The following is a 15,465-nucleotide window of genomic DNA, read 5'->3' as shown; positions in this document are numbered from 1 at the left end:
CAGTAGTCTATTGTTGAATGAACTTTGCCACACACGGAGAACAAAATACTTCAATGTGGAATATTGGTATCCTATCTGCAAGATCATAACAGTTGTGTCGAGGTTGTACCTCATTTTATCCGGGTATTCATTAAATGATTAATGACTCTTGTTAATGATAAATGACTCAATTCCCTCAGTTATGCACGAGCTCATGTCATAGGCCTACATATAACACAATTATAAGTCTATTTTTGATTTGATTTATTAGGACCCCCATTAGCCGACGCCAATGGCAACATCTAGTAGTGCTGAGGTCCGATACATAACGAAAAGAACATTACAAAACCTAATACTTTACAATGTACATGCATATGGTGTAGAGCTAAAGTACTGGGCTATTTCAAAATATACATCCTTGTTTAAGATATAGCCTACATCATGTCACCGATACTAAAATCATATAAATACCGTTCATTTATGTAATATTTGTGTGAAGGCAACACACATAACATATATTTAAGCAATAACGCATGAGGGGTGTGGTATATGGACAATATACCACGGCCAAGGGCTATACTTCAACACGACGCAACGCAGAGTGCCTGAATACAGCCCTTAGCTGTATTCAGCCCTTAGCTGTATTCAGGGGCGGCAGCGTAGCGGTAGGGTAGCCTAGTGGTTAGAGCGTTGGACAAGTAACCGGAAGGTTTCGCGTTCAAACTCCCGAGCTGACAAGGTACAAATCTGTCGTTCTGCCCCTGAACAGGCAATTAACCCACTGTTCCTAGGCCGTCATTGAAAATAAGAATTTGTTCTTAACTGACTTGCCTAGTTAATTAAATAAAGGTTTTTAAAAAATAGCTCTGGTATGTTGGCCATATACCGCAAACTCACCAGGTGCCTTATTGCTATTATAAACTTATTACCAAAATAATTAGAACTGTAAAAAAAAATGTTTTTATCATTCCCGTGGTATATGGTCAGATATACCATAGCTTTCAGCCAATTCAGGGCTCTAACCACCCGGTTTATAATATGCAATTTGGTACTGATATTACAGTATTTGGTGAGAGAGTATTGTGGTTAGGTGAATAAATACCTAGCTCTAAATTTCTAAGATGTGATTGTATCCGTAAAAGTGCTCTGTGGATACATCCTCTGACATAGCCTGATCAATGCTGTACTCACGGTTGATTGTTGGATTATCGGGATAGAAGGTGGAAACAGTTAATAGCGTAGTAACTTTAAATAAAAAATATTCTAGTATTTTTCTTTGAGATTATAATCCAACACATTCGTTTCAGAGGCTCGAGATTTATACATAGAGTTATTTATTGGTGAGCTGGGCAACGTCAGTTGGTTTTATTGCCCATCACAGAGGAGACCCTAAACGCATTCTTAGCATCCCCGACCTTCCCCCTAACAATCGGAATGACCAGTTCAGAGCCGAGGCACGATACCTTCCTACGTCATGTAATGATTTCATACACGATGTAAATCATGGAAAGAATGTAAGAAATTCTTGCTTCAACAAAAACACAAGAACCAACAAAGCACGCGAGTTTTATGAGAGTGCTACCGATACATAAACGTCTAAATGTACAACTCACCCTGAAATGGTGTACAGTGCTCAGGTCAAACAATTACATTATACAAATATATTTGTACATTGTACTTGTTAGTGGCATTTACAATATGCAAAATATGTGCTTGCAAACGACCTTCTCTCTCTCTCTCTCTCTCTCTCTCTCTCTCTCTCTCTCTCTCTCTTTCTCTCTCTCTCTCTCACACACACACACACACACACACACACACACACACACACACACACACACACACACACACACACACACACACACACACACACACAATATTCCACTATTCCCCATAAGCAGGCTAAACAGATGTAAAGATATCAATTGAGTTGTCCCATTTATTTAATGACATAAACTGTATTCTGGTTTTGGACAGGCAGCAGTTTGATATTGCTGACAGATACACATGTCACTTATATGTTTATATTGTCTTGTTTTCTTGCTGAGTAGCAAGACCCACTAACTTCATGCATGTGTTTTCTGACTGTGTTGTTAGAGCTAAAGCTGGTTATCTAAAAGCTACGGTTTCCTTTTAACTCCTTGCTCTCAATTGGTGGAGAAGGGTCAGCTGACATTGTCATATTTTCCCTCTCGGAGCCTCAGCTAAAACACTCGGGTTAGTGCGTCTTACTGGAAATTAATAATATTGAAATCTCAAGGAACCGTCTATTTTACAGAAGCAGATAACGTATAAAAGGAAGGTTTTGCAAGTGTGTGAGATAGACAGAGTATAAAGAGAGACGGGAAGGGGGAGCTGCTGAGAGAGGGAAGTGAAGAGAAAAAAAGACCGATAAAGTGGGGAGAGTTAAAGGAGAGGGTTACAGGCAAGGTATGAATTCGTATTTCGCAAACCCGTCGCTCTCCTGCCATTTATCCGGTGGTCAAGATGTTTTGCCAAACGTGTCCCTAAATTCCACAACTTATGACACAGTGAGACATTTTTCCTCGTATGGGGCTGCTGTGAACCAGAATCGAATATACTCCAATCCTTTCTATTCTCCCCAAGACAATGTTGTTTTTGGGCCGAGCCGGGCATCCTATGAGTATGGATCTAATGTGTTTCTTCAAGACAAGGATGGGGGTCTTGCCAGTTGCAGACAAACAAGCAGAGGGCTGAATGCACAAAGCCACAGTGCTCTGGAGTACAGCTTGGATCACGCCAGAGGAGGATCGCAGGAGCAGAAAGCTAACGTTCAGATTTACCCATGGATGCAGCGAATGAACTCTCACAGCGGTGAGTTTTACTACAACAAATAAATTAAGTAAATGGGTCAGTTTTACGATATGTCTTAGCAACAGAGCAACTTCGTTTTTATGGCCCCATAAAACATCATTGTATCGTCTCGCCCTGGTGAAAGGCCTCCATTCTGAGTATGCGTAACTATTCTAAGAGTTGCCCCAAATTGTGTGTTTTGTTTAACCTGAATCTTATATATTTAATTTAAACAATTTGCATAAACTATGTATATTTTACAAACAGACGTTGGACATTCATATTACGTATCATGGTTTGGAGAACCGCTTGTTTATTTCACTGCATGCCAGATGCGTTACTACCCGGAGCAGAAATAGGCTATTTTGGACATGAATCGCTGCCATCACATTGTCAGTACCTTTGTAATGTCTAATCTAGATTATGGTGATTAAATAATCTGATATCAGAAAAATGTACAGATTGGTTGTGTGTGTGTGTGTGTGTGTGTGTGTGTGTGTGTGTGTGTGTGTATGTGTGTGTGTAATCCAATACTTTGTTTTTCTTTTCTTTTAACTGCACAGGAGTTGGATTTGGATCAGACAGACGCAGAGGACGCCAGATATACTCCCGTTACCAAACACTGGAACTGGAGAAGGAGTTCCATTTCAACCGCTATCTAACCCGACGTAGACGTATCGAAATAGCAAACGCTCTCTGTTTGACAGAACGTCAGATCAAAATTTGGTTCCAGAACCGTCGTATGAAATGGAAGAAAGAGAGCATTCTAACATCTACGGTGACAGGGAGTGAATCAACAGGGACCTCCGTGGAGGAAGGAGACGGCGTGGAGAAGGAAGAGGGAAAAATACAAATAAATGAAAGAAAGACATTTAAAACGAAATCATGAGACTACAACTAAACTACCTAGCCATTCAAGGACCAGAAACTCTAATGCATGATATTATTCTGCTATTTGCCCACCCCCCATCTATGTATCGGTTTGTATCACTTCAACCAATTCACATAGGTCATTCATAGGCATGGTTTACAAACACAATATGCATAAGCATTCCAAATGTGAAGGAAATGCGAAGGCACACTTATTTTGTTTTTGATACTATAGGTATTTGAAGCTTTACTTTCCCATGAATCCCATCGTAATTTTGTGTTGTGCAATATGCATCTAACAAATACCCTGAAAGCTCTCATGGGGTGAACAACACTACCTAAATTGTAGATATGCCTGTATATATTCTATGTACGCATATGTGTACCCTGTGTAGCTCAAATGGAAGTTCTCATAAAGTGGTACTTTTACATTTTACATTACATTACAATACCACTGTCTAGCCTAATAACCGTTTTGGGTTACCCAAGACTACCCAATAAAGAGGACAAATAATACACGAGCAATCACGTTGTTTAGGTTTGTGAATTTATGTTTGATCATAATTGTGTATCATTGAATAAAATGTTTTCAAAACATGTCCGTCCCTGTCTTTTGTACAATTCTGAGCAACGGGTCATCACAATACAGATCACTAACCTCCACTACAATCCAGATACGACAGTGATGTTGTTTTGCACAATTTGTGTGTTTAGTCTGGCAAAGAATTTAATGTTTTACAGGTAGCCTACAAAGTATTAAGTGAATGGCTCTTTCCATGGATGAATATTACTTGACATATTACTGTTTAAGAAAGCATCTGTATTGTTTCTATAGTCATAGCAGCCAATCCACATTTCCAAATGAAGAAGCAACGGAAACAAGTTTTGGATACCAAAATAAACTCAAACATAAGCCATAAGCCATATTGTACTATAAAGCTGATAGCTAGTCCAACCTTTAGGCAATCGGCCTATAAACAATGGCTTAGAGATTGTTTATGCTGCTCAATAAACGTTGATATGGGCAGTTTGGGCACAGGGACCTATTTCTTCCGCACTTCCGGGATGACTATCAACCCGATTTAAACCAAATTAAGATAAACCTACATAGCATAATGGCGCCTCAAATAGCACAGCATTTTAATATAATAATAATAATTATTATTATTATTACGATAGCCGACTATGGAGCATTTTTGTCGTTTTGTATTTCTCAATCAGTGTTGCTGTTCATAGTGCCTCTATGGGGCAAACCGCCCCACCCCCACTAGAGGCTGGTACGCTATGTAATGCAGCAGGGCAAGGGAAGTGGGCCTATGGAGGGGCATAGATGAGATGACCGCCCTGGTCTGCCCTACACCAGACACCAGATGACGCTATTGTCTTACAGTCTCGCCCTTTTCCTCACCCAGACCCCACCATGGTCCCCAACAGCCCAAAGCACAAAGTTTACCGGGCACATTCCCCCTATTCATCAATATATCCCCGGGAATAACAGGGCCAATGCATGACTGGCCAACATCAGCACGTGATCCCATTCCCCATATTTGGGCATTACACGTCGAATCAAGAAAAAAACATATATGAATGCCACCACCTATAAACCGTGGTATTAAAAAAAAGATACCCCTTGAACTTCCAAAGAGCTTCCTATTAATAGCAACAACTAATATAAATAACAATATAACAGCAAAATATTTAGCCCATGCTACTCTCGGATACAATATGTATGGTTAGTCTATTGCCGTTTTTACTTCATGAATCCCTTGCGCACCGTTTTTGTGTGTTTCGTGTAAGATGAGCTCGTACGTAGCAAACAACATTTTTAAGGAGCAAACGCACGAGGCATCCTCCTTTAACACCATGAATAGTTTTGGCAGTTATGGCTCTCTCTCTTCCCTCCATCAAGCCAATTATGCCTATAACGGAGGTCTTCATTTCAACGGAACATTCACCTCCTCTGATTCCACTGCGAACTCTCTGAAACGAGAAGAGATGGAAACTAGCCTGCGAGGCAATACGGACACTCAACCTCCACCACGACTACAGTCTTGCTCAGCTGCGAGCTCCCGGAACTCCGTGCAAAACTGCCTTCGTGATGGGATACTGAGCAAAGGGACTGGAAGGCCAATGGAAGTGGTCGAAAACCCTATGACTGAAGAAAACGCAATCAAAGTCGAAACTATGCAACCCGTGAAATGTCAAAACCATTCGAAGAAGCACCAAGACAGTCGACAGCAACCGCAGATTTTTCCCTGGATGACAAAACTACACTTGAGCCACGGTAAACTGAAAAAAGCCAACTTAAAGCCTACTACTTCCCTCACTCACTCACTCTCTCTCGCTATCCTGCTTTGTCCATTCACCGTTTTTCGTCTTGAGTTTTATAGGCCAAACGCAGGAAATAATAAAACTGGCGGTCATAAATTTTATGACAAAGGCGTCTATTGCTCGTAAACCTGTTCTGTTACTGTGAAGAGGTGATCTGCCACGGTTAGATTTATGGCTGCATAATTGGATAAGAGAAACAAAAATATTAGAAAACGATAAACGAGTAGTCTTTTTTACGTTAATGTATTAATGCTTTTCAGCTCCTAACAGGTTATTATACTCTAAGATGAGTATAGGCTATAGTCTAGTTGAACTCGGAGGAAAAGTATGTGCCCTGACCTCCGTGTGAACTTTTCACCTTGGAAAGCTCCAGATATAATTGAAAGATGGTATTCATGTCCAAAATCCACTATTGCCCATTAGGCTATAGTCTACTGCTGGAGTTACCACTAAATATTACCACTGCATTTTGTGGTTTATTATAGACGTTTAAAGACCAAAATTATAGTTCTGCGAGTGTTCTTCCTTATAATATTTATCTGGATTTCCCAGTGCAGCAAAGGCTGTTTTTTAAAAAGTTTTCCAAGATTTATTTGAAATGAACAAACGCCAGAATAAATAAGCTTTTGTATTCAATGAAATAGAATTAGAAGAACATTCATTTCACTGTTAGTTTACACCTTTTACACCTGCAAGGGACGAATACAATTTCATTTCATTCATCCAGAGCTTTTGTCCCATGATTTCAATTTCATTATTTCGTTCAAGCAGTTAATTTGAATTGAAATAGTTGCACTTCTTTGGGGCTGAGTCACTTGAACGTTTCATCATTTGTAAACGATTTGAATCATTTTAGATGCTGCAACTCAAAATAGAGAGGCAGTATCTTCATCTCACGTCATTCGACATTAACCTTGACCTAAGATTTTATAATATTCGATAACTCTTGGATTTTCTTAAAATGTAGGCTAATGCATATTTTCTCTAATACCACTTCAGAATCATCTGACGGTAAACGCTCTCGAAGCAGTTACACCCGCTACCAGACTCTGGAGTTGGAGAAAGACTTCCATTTCAACCACTACCTCACCCGTCGCAGGCGCATTGACCTCGCCAATTCCCTCTGTCTGAACGAGAGGCAAATCAAAATTTGGTTCCAGAATCGACGTATGAAGTGGAAGAAGGATTCGAAACTGAAATCAAAGGACTCAATATAAACATGGAGTTGATGACTGATCTGGAGACGAACTGCTAAAAGAAGTATGCAGAGGGAGACCATTATTCGAAACGTGAAGGTCGTTTTCATAAATCAGCACTTGTGTTACGGACTATTACATTATTAGCATATTACGTGTTTGTAACTTTACATGTGGACTTTAATTCTTTGCTTGATGTATGTAAAAATGGAAGGAAAATATTGAACAAAAATATAGTAATGTGTTGTCTAAACGTAAAGATTGTGTAAAGGCCTTTGGAAGTCTTAGGGAGGAGCTGTGGACTATAAGGCCACTCCCTCTTTCATGTTTCAACACGAACATTCTGCCTATTCTTTTATCCTTGAGATAATAATTAAGAACATGTCAGTGAGTGATACTGAGTGGTAATACAATCAATACGAGGAGACCTAACTGTTCGTGTCTCTTATAATGACGAACATTTTTTATTTTATTAAATGTCTTAAAATTCATATTTGGGCGCTGAGTGACTTTGTTGTTTTCGGGGTTACAGCAAACAGACCGTTCACTGTCTGAACTATGGATTATGTCCAACCAAATATGTAAGACTTTCGTGATGGTATTTGAGGACAGCACCCATACCTATAGGCCTACCATTCCATGTCTTATATATATATATATATATGTTCGCAGTTGTCTGAACCAATCGAAACAGTGTACATATTGAATAATCTGCCACCCCCATAGATGCACAATAATTGCATATGTACAGAAGGCCTATTGTACAATTGTCTGAATAAGCTTGTGATTCAATCAAAACGCTTACAGGTGTTGAGAAAACGTTTGAATAAACCTCCCCTACCGTATTACCAGCACATTCGTGTCGCAGTTTTGTATCAGTCACACATGTATAGGCACTTGGTATTAAGAAATAGATTCGAGGTCCCACACGTCTATTTAAAACATTTACAGTAGGGCTATCTATCCCTGACAGACAGACGCATGCACATACACGTTTAAACCCCCAATAAAACTGTATTACTGCGTTTCCACCTCTCCGCCACAGATATAAAATGGTTCCTGTTTTAACATGATAGAGCCAGAGAGCATAGCTAGCTGCTTCTAAATTCATATGGGTTGAGATGTATAGGCTAACTTTCTCCATAGGCCTAGCCACTCACAGACTTGGATGTTTCAGTGGCCTTACTCACGGACCAAATGTAAAGCTATGGTTATGAAATATGTTAAAGATAGTATGCTATATGTTTATATTCAGTCTATATCAAAAGCTTTTTTTTAAAGCTAACAAAAAAACCGGTTTATTAATATAGCTTTAAGTAGATATTTTATCATGTATTGTACGCTAGTGTAGTAGACAAAACCATAAGTTGAAACACAGCTATGCATTGACCTGTATTTGGCACACTGCGGGCCTAATTATTGACACGTATTGTAACAAGATGTCTTAACAAAACAAAAATCTAGTTTCAGGGAAAAGGATTAATCAGATGCCTTTTCCTGTAGGAAATGTTGCCCCATATGAAAAATATATATATTTTCACTCACCTTGCAGATTTTAGCCTAGTTTCACTGCTATATAAATACAACAGAGCATGGACTGATTTCTCAATGGCACTGTCGGGCCTAACCGTGCTACATTGTTATATAGGGCTATCGCATTCCCATTTTAGTGTCTATTTCTTTTAGTATTTTAAAGTTTGTAATGTTATTTATGCCAACTGCCTCGAGCAGGGCCTGTGAATGGTGCACAGGGAGCACGTGGTGCCATTAAAGTGGGGTTTATGGCCTGGAAAAACTGACAAACCTTCGATATATACACATCATATATAATCTTGTCCTGGATCGCAGCTGCTGGCTTCTATTACCTGAGGAAGAAAGGGCTTTGTCTCAGTTAGTGTGGATTACCCTGGCCCAGACTAGTCCGTCTGTAGTGGTGGTGCTGATCTCTCGGTCGCAAATGGATCCTTAAATGCTCCAGTAAGTTTATCATATTTTTACTAACATGCATGTTGCGTCAACCTATAGCGTTTCTTTTGTATTTGATGCTGTGGTTCGGTTGGCTTGATGTTTTCGATACAACAGGATTTGTTCAATTGTTTTTGTGGTACACATTCCTTATAATTATTATAACCAATCGTAATGTTATATCTGGCTCTGCTTGCTGTTTGTTTGTCGGTAGAGGAGATATGTCTTCCAATAGATTACAAACGTGTTAATGTATGGATCATGCATGGTCCCTAACCCACTAGTAAAAATAGAGTTACTTCTGAAAGACAGTTCTGTTCTAGCTTTCCTGACTGGGTTCTAATTTACTCTCCTCTCATTCATTAGGCATACGATACATCTTTAAACAGAACACAATTTATTAATTTAGATAATGGTCTGCACATTGTCAAATGCTTCATGTTACTGTTACACAGTTGTCAGATAACCAAAATAAGAGTTTGTGTGTGTGTGTGTGTGTGTGTGTGTGTCAGTGTGTGTGTGTGTGTTGATGTCCTATCATACAGTACTAACTGAAGCTACTATGTACAGCTATGCTCCCACAAAAATGCAGTCAGGTTTCAGAGCTGGGATGTGTGTATAACTTACAAGTTCATACTTGTGCTTGAATAAACATAGCAACCCACTTTTCAGGATTGTCTTGGTAAGATATTGCTAAATCACACTGTTGACAGAGAAACTGATGAGTGTATCATGTTCACTGCTCAATGGTTTGACTATCTTTAACTTTGTAGGCCAGTCCAATTGATACCTGTCATGGTATAGCAGTCCATTGGATAAATGTCATCCATCCCCTGCCATCCCATAATCAACACACAGATGTGATACTGTTTATTTTTGTAGTTGAGGAATGGAATGTTAACAGAATAGAAATTGTTCTGGAAGGTTCTGGAAGCCAACATTTGTTTAAGAGCAGTGTGAAAAGTTAAATCTCAATTGTTACATTGTATCTCACCTCACCTAATATAGAACTGGCAGGATTTTCCATACACCGTCAGGACAGAGCAGCTACGTCTGGTAAGACGAGGTGCGGGGGTGTCCAATATTAAAGAAGTCTCGAGGTATTGCTCGCTGTGATGGTGCCGGCAGAGATGGTCGCCTCTCTTCGCGTTCTTAGGAAACTATGCAGTATTTTGTTTTTGAATCTATTATTTCTTACACTGTTACCCCAGGAAATATTAAGTCTTATTACATAGAGCCAGGAGGATCTATTGGATATAAGAGCTAACCAACATTACCAACATTACAACTTACCAACATTACGACCAGGAATACGACTTTCCCGAAGCGAATCCTCTGTTTGGACCACCACCCAGGACAATGGATCGGATCCCAGTAGACACGAGACGTATGTGGCAGGGTCTACAGTCAATCACGGATTACAAAAATAAAACCAGCCCCATCTCGGACACCGATGTCTTGCTCCCAGACGAACTAAACAACTTCTTTGCTTGCTTTGAGGACAATACAGTGCCACTGACAGGGCCAGCTACCAAAAGCCATCCTTCTCCTTCTCCTTCTCCTTCACCGCAGCCAACGTGAGTAAAACATTTAAATGTTTTAACCCTCGCAGGGCTGCCGGCCCAGACGGCATCCCTAGCTGCATCCTCAGAGCATGCACAGACCAGCTGGCTGGTGTGTTTACGGATATATTCATTCAATCCCTATCCCAGTCTGCTATTCCCACATGCTTCAAGAGGGCATGTTCCCAAGAAAGCTAAGGTAACTGAGCTAAATGGCTAATGCCCCGTAGCACTGACTTAAGTCATCATGAAGTGCTTTGAGAGACTAGTCAAGGATCATATCACCTCCCCCCTACCTGACACCCTAGACTCACTCCAATTTTCTTACCACCCCAATAGGTCCACAGACGACGCAATCGCAATCACACTGCACACTGCCCTAACCTATCTGGACAAGAGGAATACCTATGTATGAATACTGTTCATCAATTACAGCTCAGCATTTAACACCATAGTACCCTCCAAACTCGTCCTCACGCTCGAGACCCTGGGTCTCGACCCCGCCCTGTGAAACTGGGTCCTGGACTTCCTGACGGATGGTGAGGGTAGGAAAGAACATCTCCACCCCGCTGATCCTCAACACTGGGGCCCCACAAGGGTGCGTTCTCAGCCCTCTCTGTTCACCCGTGACTGCTTGGCCATGCACGCCTCCAACTCAATCGTCAAGTTTGCAGACGACACTACAGTGGTAGGCTTGATTACCAACAACAACGAGACGGCCTACAGGGAGGAAGTGAGGGCCCTTGGAGTGTGGTGTCAGGAAAATAACTTCACAATCAACGTCAACAAAACAAAGGAGATGATCGTGGACTTCAGGAAACAGCAGAGGGAGCACCCCCCTATCCACATTGATGGGACAGTAGTGGAGAAGGTGGAAAGTTTTAAGTTCCTCGGCATACAATTCACAGACAAACTGAAATGGTCCACCCAGACAGACAGCATGGCGAAGAAGGTGCAACAGCGTCTCTTTAAACCTCAGGAGGCTGATGAAATTTGGCTTGTCACCTAAAACCCTCACAAACTTCTACAGATATACAATCGAGAGCATCCTGTCGGACTGTAGCACTGTCTGGTATGGCAACTGCTCTGCCCACAACCGTAAGGCTCTCTAGAGGGTAGTGAGTTCTTCACAACGCATCACCGGTGGCAAACTACCTGCCCTCCAGGACACCTACACCACCCAATGTCACAGGAAGGACAAAAATATCATCAAGGACAACAACCAGGTGAGCCATTGCCTGTTCACCCTGTTATCATCCAGAAGGTGAGGTCAGTACAGGTGCATCAAATCTGGGACCGAGAGACTGAAAAACAGCTTCTATCTTAAGTCCATCTGACTGTTAAACAGCCATCACTAACATTGAGAGGCGGCTGCAAACATACTGACTCAAATCTCTAGCCACTTTAATAATTAAAAATTGGATGTAATAAATGTATCACTAGTCACTTTAAACAATGCCACTTTATATAATGTTTACATACCCAACATGGCTTATCTCATATGTATATACTGAACTCTATACAATCTTTTGCATCTTGCCTAAGCCGTTTGGCCATCGTTCATCCATATATTTATATGTACATATGTACTTATTAATTCCTTTACACTTGTGTGTATAAGGTAGTTGTTGTGAAATTGTTAGACTTCTTGTTAGATGTTACTGCACAGTCAGAACTAGAAGCACAAGCATTTCGCTACACTCACATTAACATCTGCTAACCATGTGTACCTTATGATAAGCTGTAGACCACACTATCTACCAAGAGAGTTCTCATCGATATTATTCGTAACCGTCTATTTACCACCACAAACCGTTGCTGGCACTAACACCGCACTCAACCATTTGTATAAGACCATAAGCAAAGAAGAAAATGTTCATCCTCTCGACCACTTTTACTCCACACACAGAGATGCATACAAATCTCTCCCCTGCCCTCCATTTACATTTACATTACATTTAAGTCATTTAGCAGACGCTCTTATCCAGAGCGACATTTGGCAAATCTGACAATAATTCTGTCCTCCCGATTCCTGCTCACAAGCAAAAACTAAAGCAGGAAGTGCCAGTGACTCGCCCAATACGGAAGTGGTCAGATGACATGGATGCTACGTTACAGGACTGTTTTGCTAGCACAGACTGGAATATGTTCCGGGATTCATCAAATGGCATTGAGGAGTACACCACCTCAGTCATCATCTTCATTAATAAGTGCGTTGACAACGTCGCCCCCACAGTGACCGTACGTACATATCCCAACCAGAAACCATGGATTACAGGCAACATCCGCATCGAGCTAAAGGCTGGGCAGCTCTGGAGGCTGGAGTGAGACACTAAACCTACTACACTGGCTCTGATGCTCGTTGGATGTGGCAGGGCTTGAAAACTATTACGGACTACAAAGGGAAACCCAGCCACGAGCTGCCCAGTGACACGAGCCTACCAGATGAGCTAAATGCCTTTTATGCTCACTTCGAGGCAAGCAACACTGAAGTATGCTTGAGAGTTCCAGCTGTTCTGGACTCCCGGTAGCCCATGTGAGCAAGACCTTTCAACAGGTCAATATTCACAAAGCCGAGGGGCCAGACGGATTACCAGGATGTGTACTCAAAGCATGCGCGGACCAACTGTTAAGTGTCTTCACTGTTATTTTCAACCCCTCCCTGACTGAGTCTGTAATACCTACATGTTTCAAGCAGACCACCATTGTCCCTGTGCCCAAGGAAGCGAAGGTAACCTGCCTAAATGATTACCGCCCCGTAGCACTCACGTCGGTAACCATGAAGTGCTTTAAATGCTGGTCATGGCTCACATCAACAGCATCGTCCCAGAAACTCTAAGACCCACTCCAATTCGCATACCGCCCCTATAGATCCACAGATGACGCAATCTCAATCGCACTCCACAATGCCCTTTCCCACCTGGACAAAAGGAACACCTATGTGAGAATGCTTTTCATTGACTACAGCTCAGCATTCAACACCATAGTGCCCACAAAGCTTATCACTAAGCTAAGGACCCTGGAACTTAACACCTCCCTCTGCAACTGGATCCTGGACTTCCTGATGGGCCGCCCCCAGGTGGGGAGGGTAGGCAACAACACATCTGCCACAGGGGCCCCTCAGGGGTGTGTGCTTAGTCCCCTCCTGTACTCCCTATTCACCCACGACTGTGTGGCCAAATACGACTCCAACACTATCATTAAGTTTGTTGACGACACAACAGTGGTAGGCCTGATCACCGACAACAATTTTTTTAAACATTTTTTTATTTCACCTTCATTTAACCAGATGAGCTAGTTGAGAACAAGTTCTCATTTACAACTGCGACCTGGCCAAGATAAAGCAAAGCAGTGCGACACAAACAACAACACAGAGTTACACATGGAATAAACAAGCGTACAGTCAATAACACAATAGAAAAAAAAGTCTATATACAGTGTGTGCAAATGGCGTGAGAAGGTAAGGCAATAATTAGGCCATAGTAGCGAAGTAATTCCAGTTTAGCAAATTAACACTGGAGTGATAGATGAGCAGATGATGATGTGCATGTAGAAATACTTGTGTGCAAAAGAGCAGAAAAGTAAATAAAAGCAATATGGGGATGAGGTAGGTAGATTCGGTGGGTTATTTACAGATGCGCTATGTACAGCTGCAGCGATCGGTTAGCTGCTCAGATAGCTGATGTTTAAAGTTAGTGAGGGAGATATAAGTCTCCAGCTTCAGTGATTTTTGCAATTCGTTCCAGTCATTGGCAGCAGAGAACCGGAAGGAAAGGCAGCCAAAGGAGGTGTTGGCTTTGGGGACAACCAGTGAGATTTACCTGCTGGAGCGCGTGCTACGGGTGGGTGTTGTTATCGTGACCAGTGAGCTGAGATAAGGCGGAGCTTTACCTATAGCATAGACTTATATATGACCTGGAGCCAGTGGGTCTGGCGACGAATATGTAACGAGGGCCAGACGACTAGACCATACAGGTCGCAGTGGTGGGTGGTATAAGGGGTTTTGGTGACAAAACGGATGGCACTGTGATAGACTGCATCCAGTTTGCTGAGTAGACTATTGGAAGCTATTTTGTAAATGACGAGTCGAGGATCGATGAGACAGCCTATAGGGAGGAGGTCAGAGACCTGGCAGTGTGGTGCCAGGACAACAACGTCTCCCTCAATATGATCAAGACAAAGGAGCTAACTGTGGTCTACAGTAAAAGGGGGCCGAACAGGCCCCCATTAACATTAACATTGACAGGGCTGTGGTCGTGTGGGTTGAGAGTTTCAAGTTCCTTGGTGTCCACATCACCAACAAACTATCATGGTCCAAACACACCAAGACAGTCATGAAGAGGGAATGACAACACCTTTTCCCCCTCAGGAGACTGAAAAGATTTAGCATGGGTCCCCAGATCCTCAAAAAGTTAAACAACTGCACCATCGAGAGCATCCTGATCGGTTGCATCACCACCTGGTATGGTAACTTCTCGTCATCTGACCGTAAGGCACTACAGATAAGACTGCTGAACAGCTTCTACCCCCAAGCCATAAGACTGCTGAACAGCTTCTACCCCAACCATAAGACTGCTGCCCAATACATCACTGGGTCAACCTTCCTGCCATCCAGGACCTAAATACTAGGCAGAGGAAAGCCCCAAAAATTGTCAAAGACTCTAGTTATCCAAGTCATAGACTGTTTTCTCTGCTACCGCATGGCAAGTGGTACCGGAGCGCCAAGTCTAGGACCAAAAGACTCCTTAACA

The 15,465-nt window shown here is 41.9% G+C and overlaps 2 protein-coding genes across 7 annotated transcripts in view; both read left to right on the top strand.

Annotated features, from left to right (window-relative positions):
* LOC115132479 (homeobox protein Hox-C5a-like) overlaps positions 1-15,465 on the top strand; it is a 72,653-nt gene that overhangs the window by 4,460 nt on the left and 52,728 nt on the right. The window contains exons 1-2 of one of the 6 annotated variants that reach the window (XM_029665165.2): positions 5,295-5,944; positions 6,991-8,032. The exons of 3 other annotated variants lie outside the window; for them this stretch is intronic. In XM_029665165.2, coding sequence (XP_029521025.1) covers positions 5,458-5,944; positions 6,991-7,208 — 705 coding nt within the window. In that variant the 5' untranslated portion in view covers positions 5,295-5,457 and the 3' untranslated portion in view covers positions 7,209-8,032. Of the gene's footprint in view, positions 1-5,294; positions 5,945-6,990; positions 8,033-8,993; positions 9,165-15,465 lie in introns of those variants that run through there. 2 more of the 6 variants (XR_010464422.1, XR_003864069.2) reach the window with 2 other exon arrangements.
* Positions 1,931-4,257, top strand: LOC115132477 (homeobox protein Hox-C6a-like). The gene is made up of 2 exons (XM_029665164.2): positions 1,931-2,811; positions 3,354-4,257. Exons 1-2 carry the CDS (start codon positions 2,409-2,411, stop codon positions 3,677-3,679), a joined length of 729 nt encoding a protein of 242 aa, XP_029521024.1. The 5' UTR covers positions 1,931-2,408; the 3' UTR covers positions 3,680-4,257.

Source organism: Oncorhynchus nerka, linkage group LG7 (assembly GCF_034236695.1).
Source record: "Oncorhynchus nerka isolate Pitt River linkage group LG7, Oner_Uvic_2.0, whole genome shotgun sequence".
Taxonomy (NCBI): domain Eukaryota; kingdom Metazoa; phylum Chordata; class Actinopteri; order Salmoniformes; family Salmonidae; genus Oncorhynchus; species Oncorhynchus nerka.
This window is presented reverse-complemented; position numbering and strand designations above follow the sequence as displayed.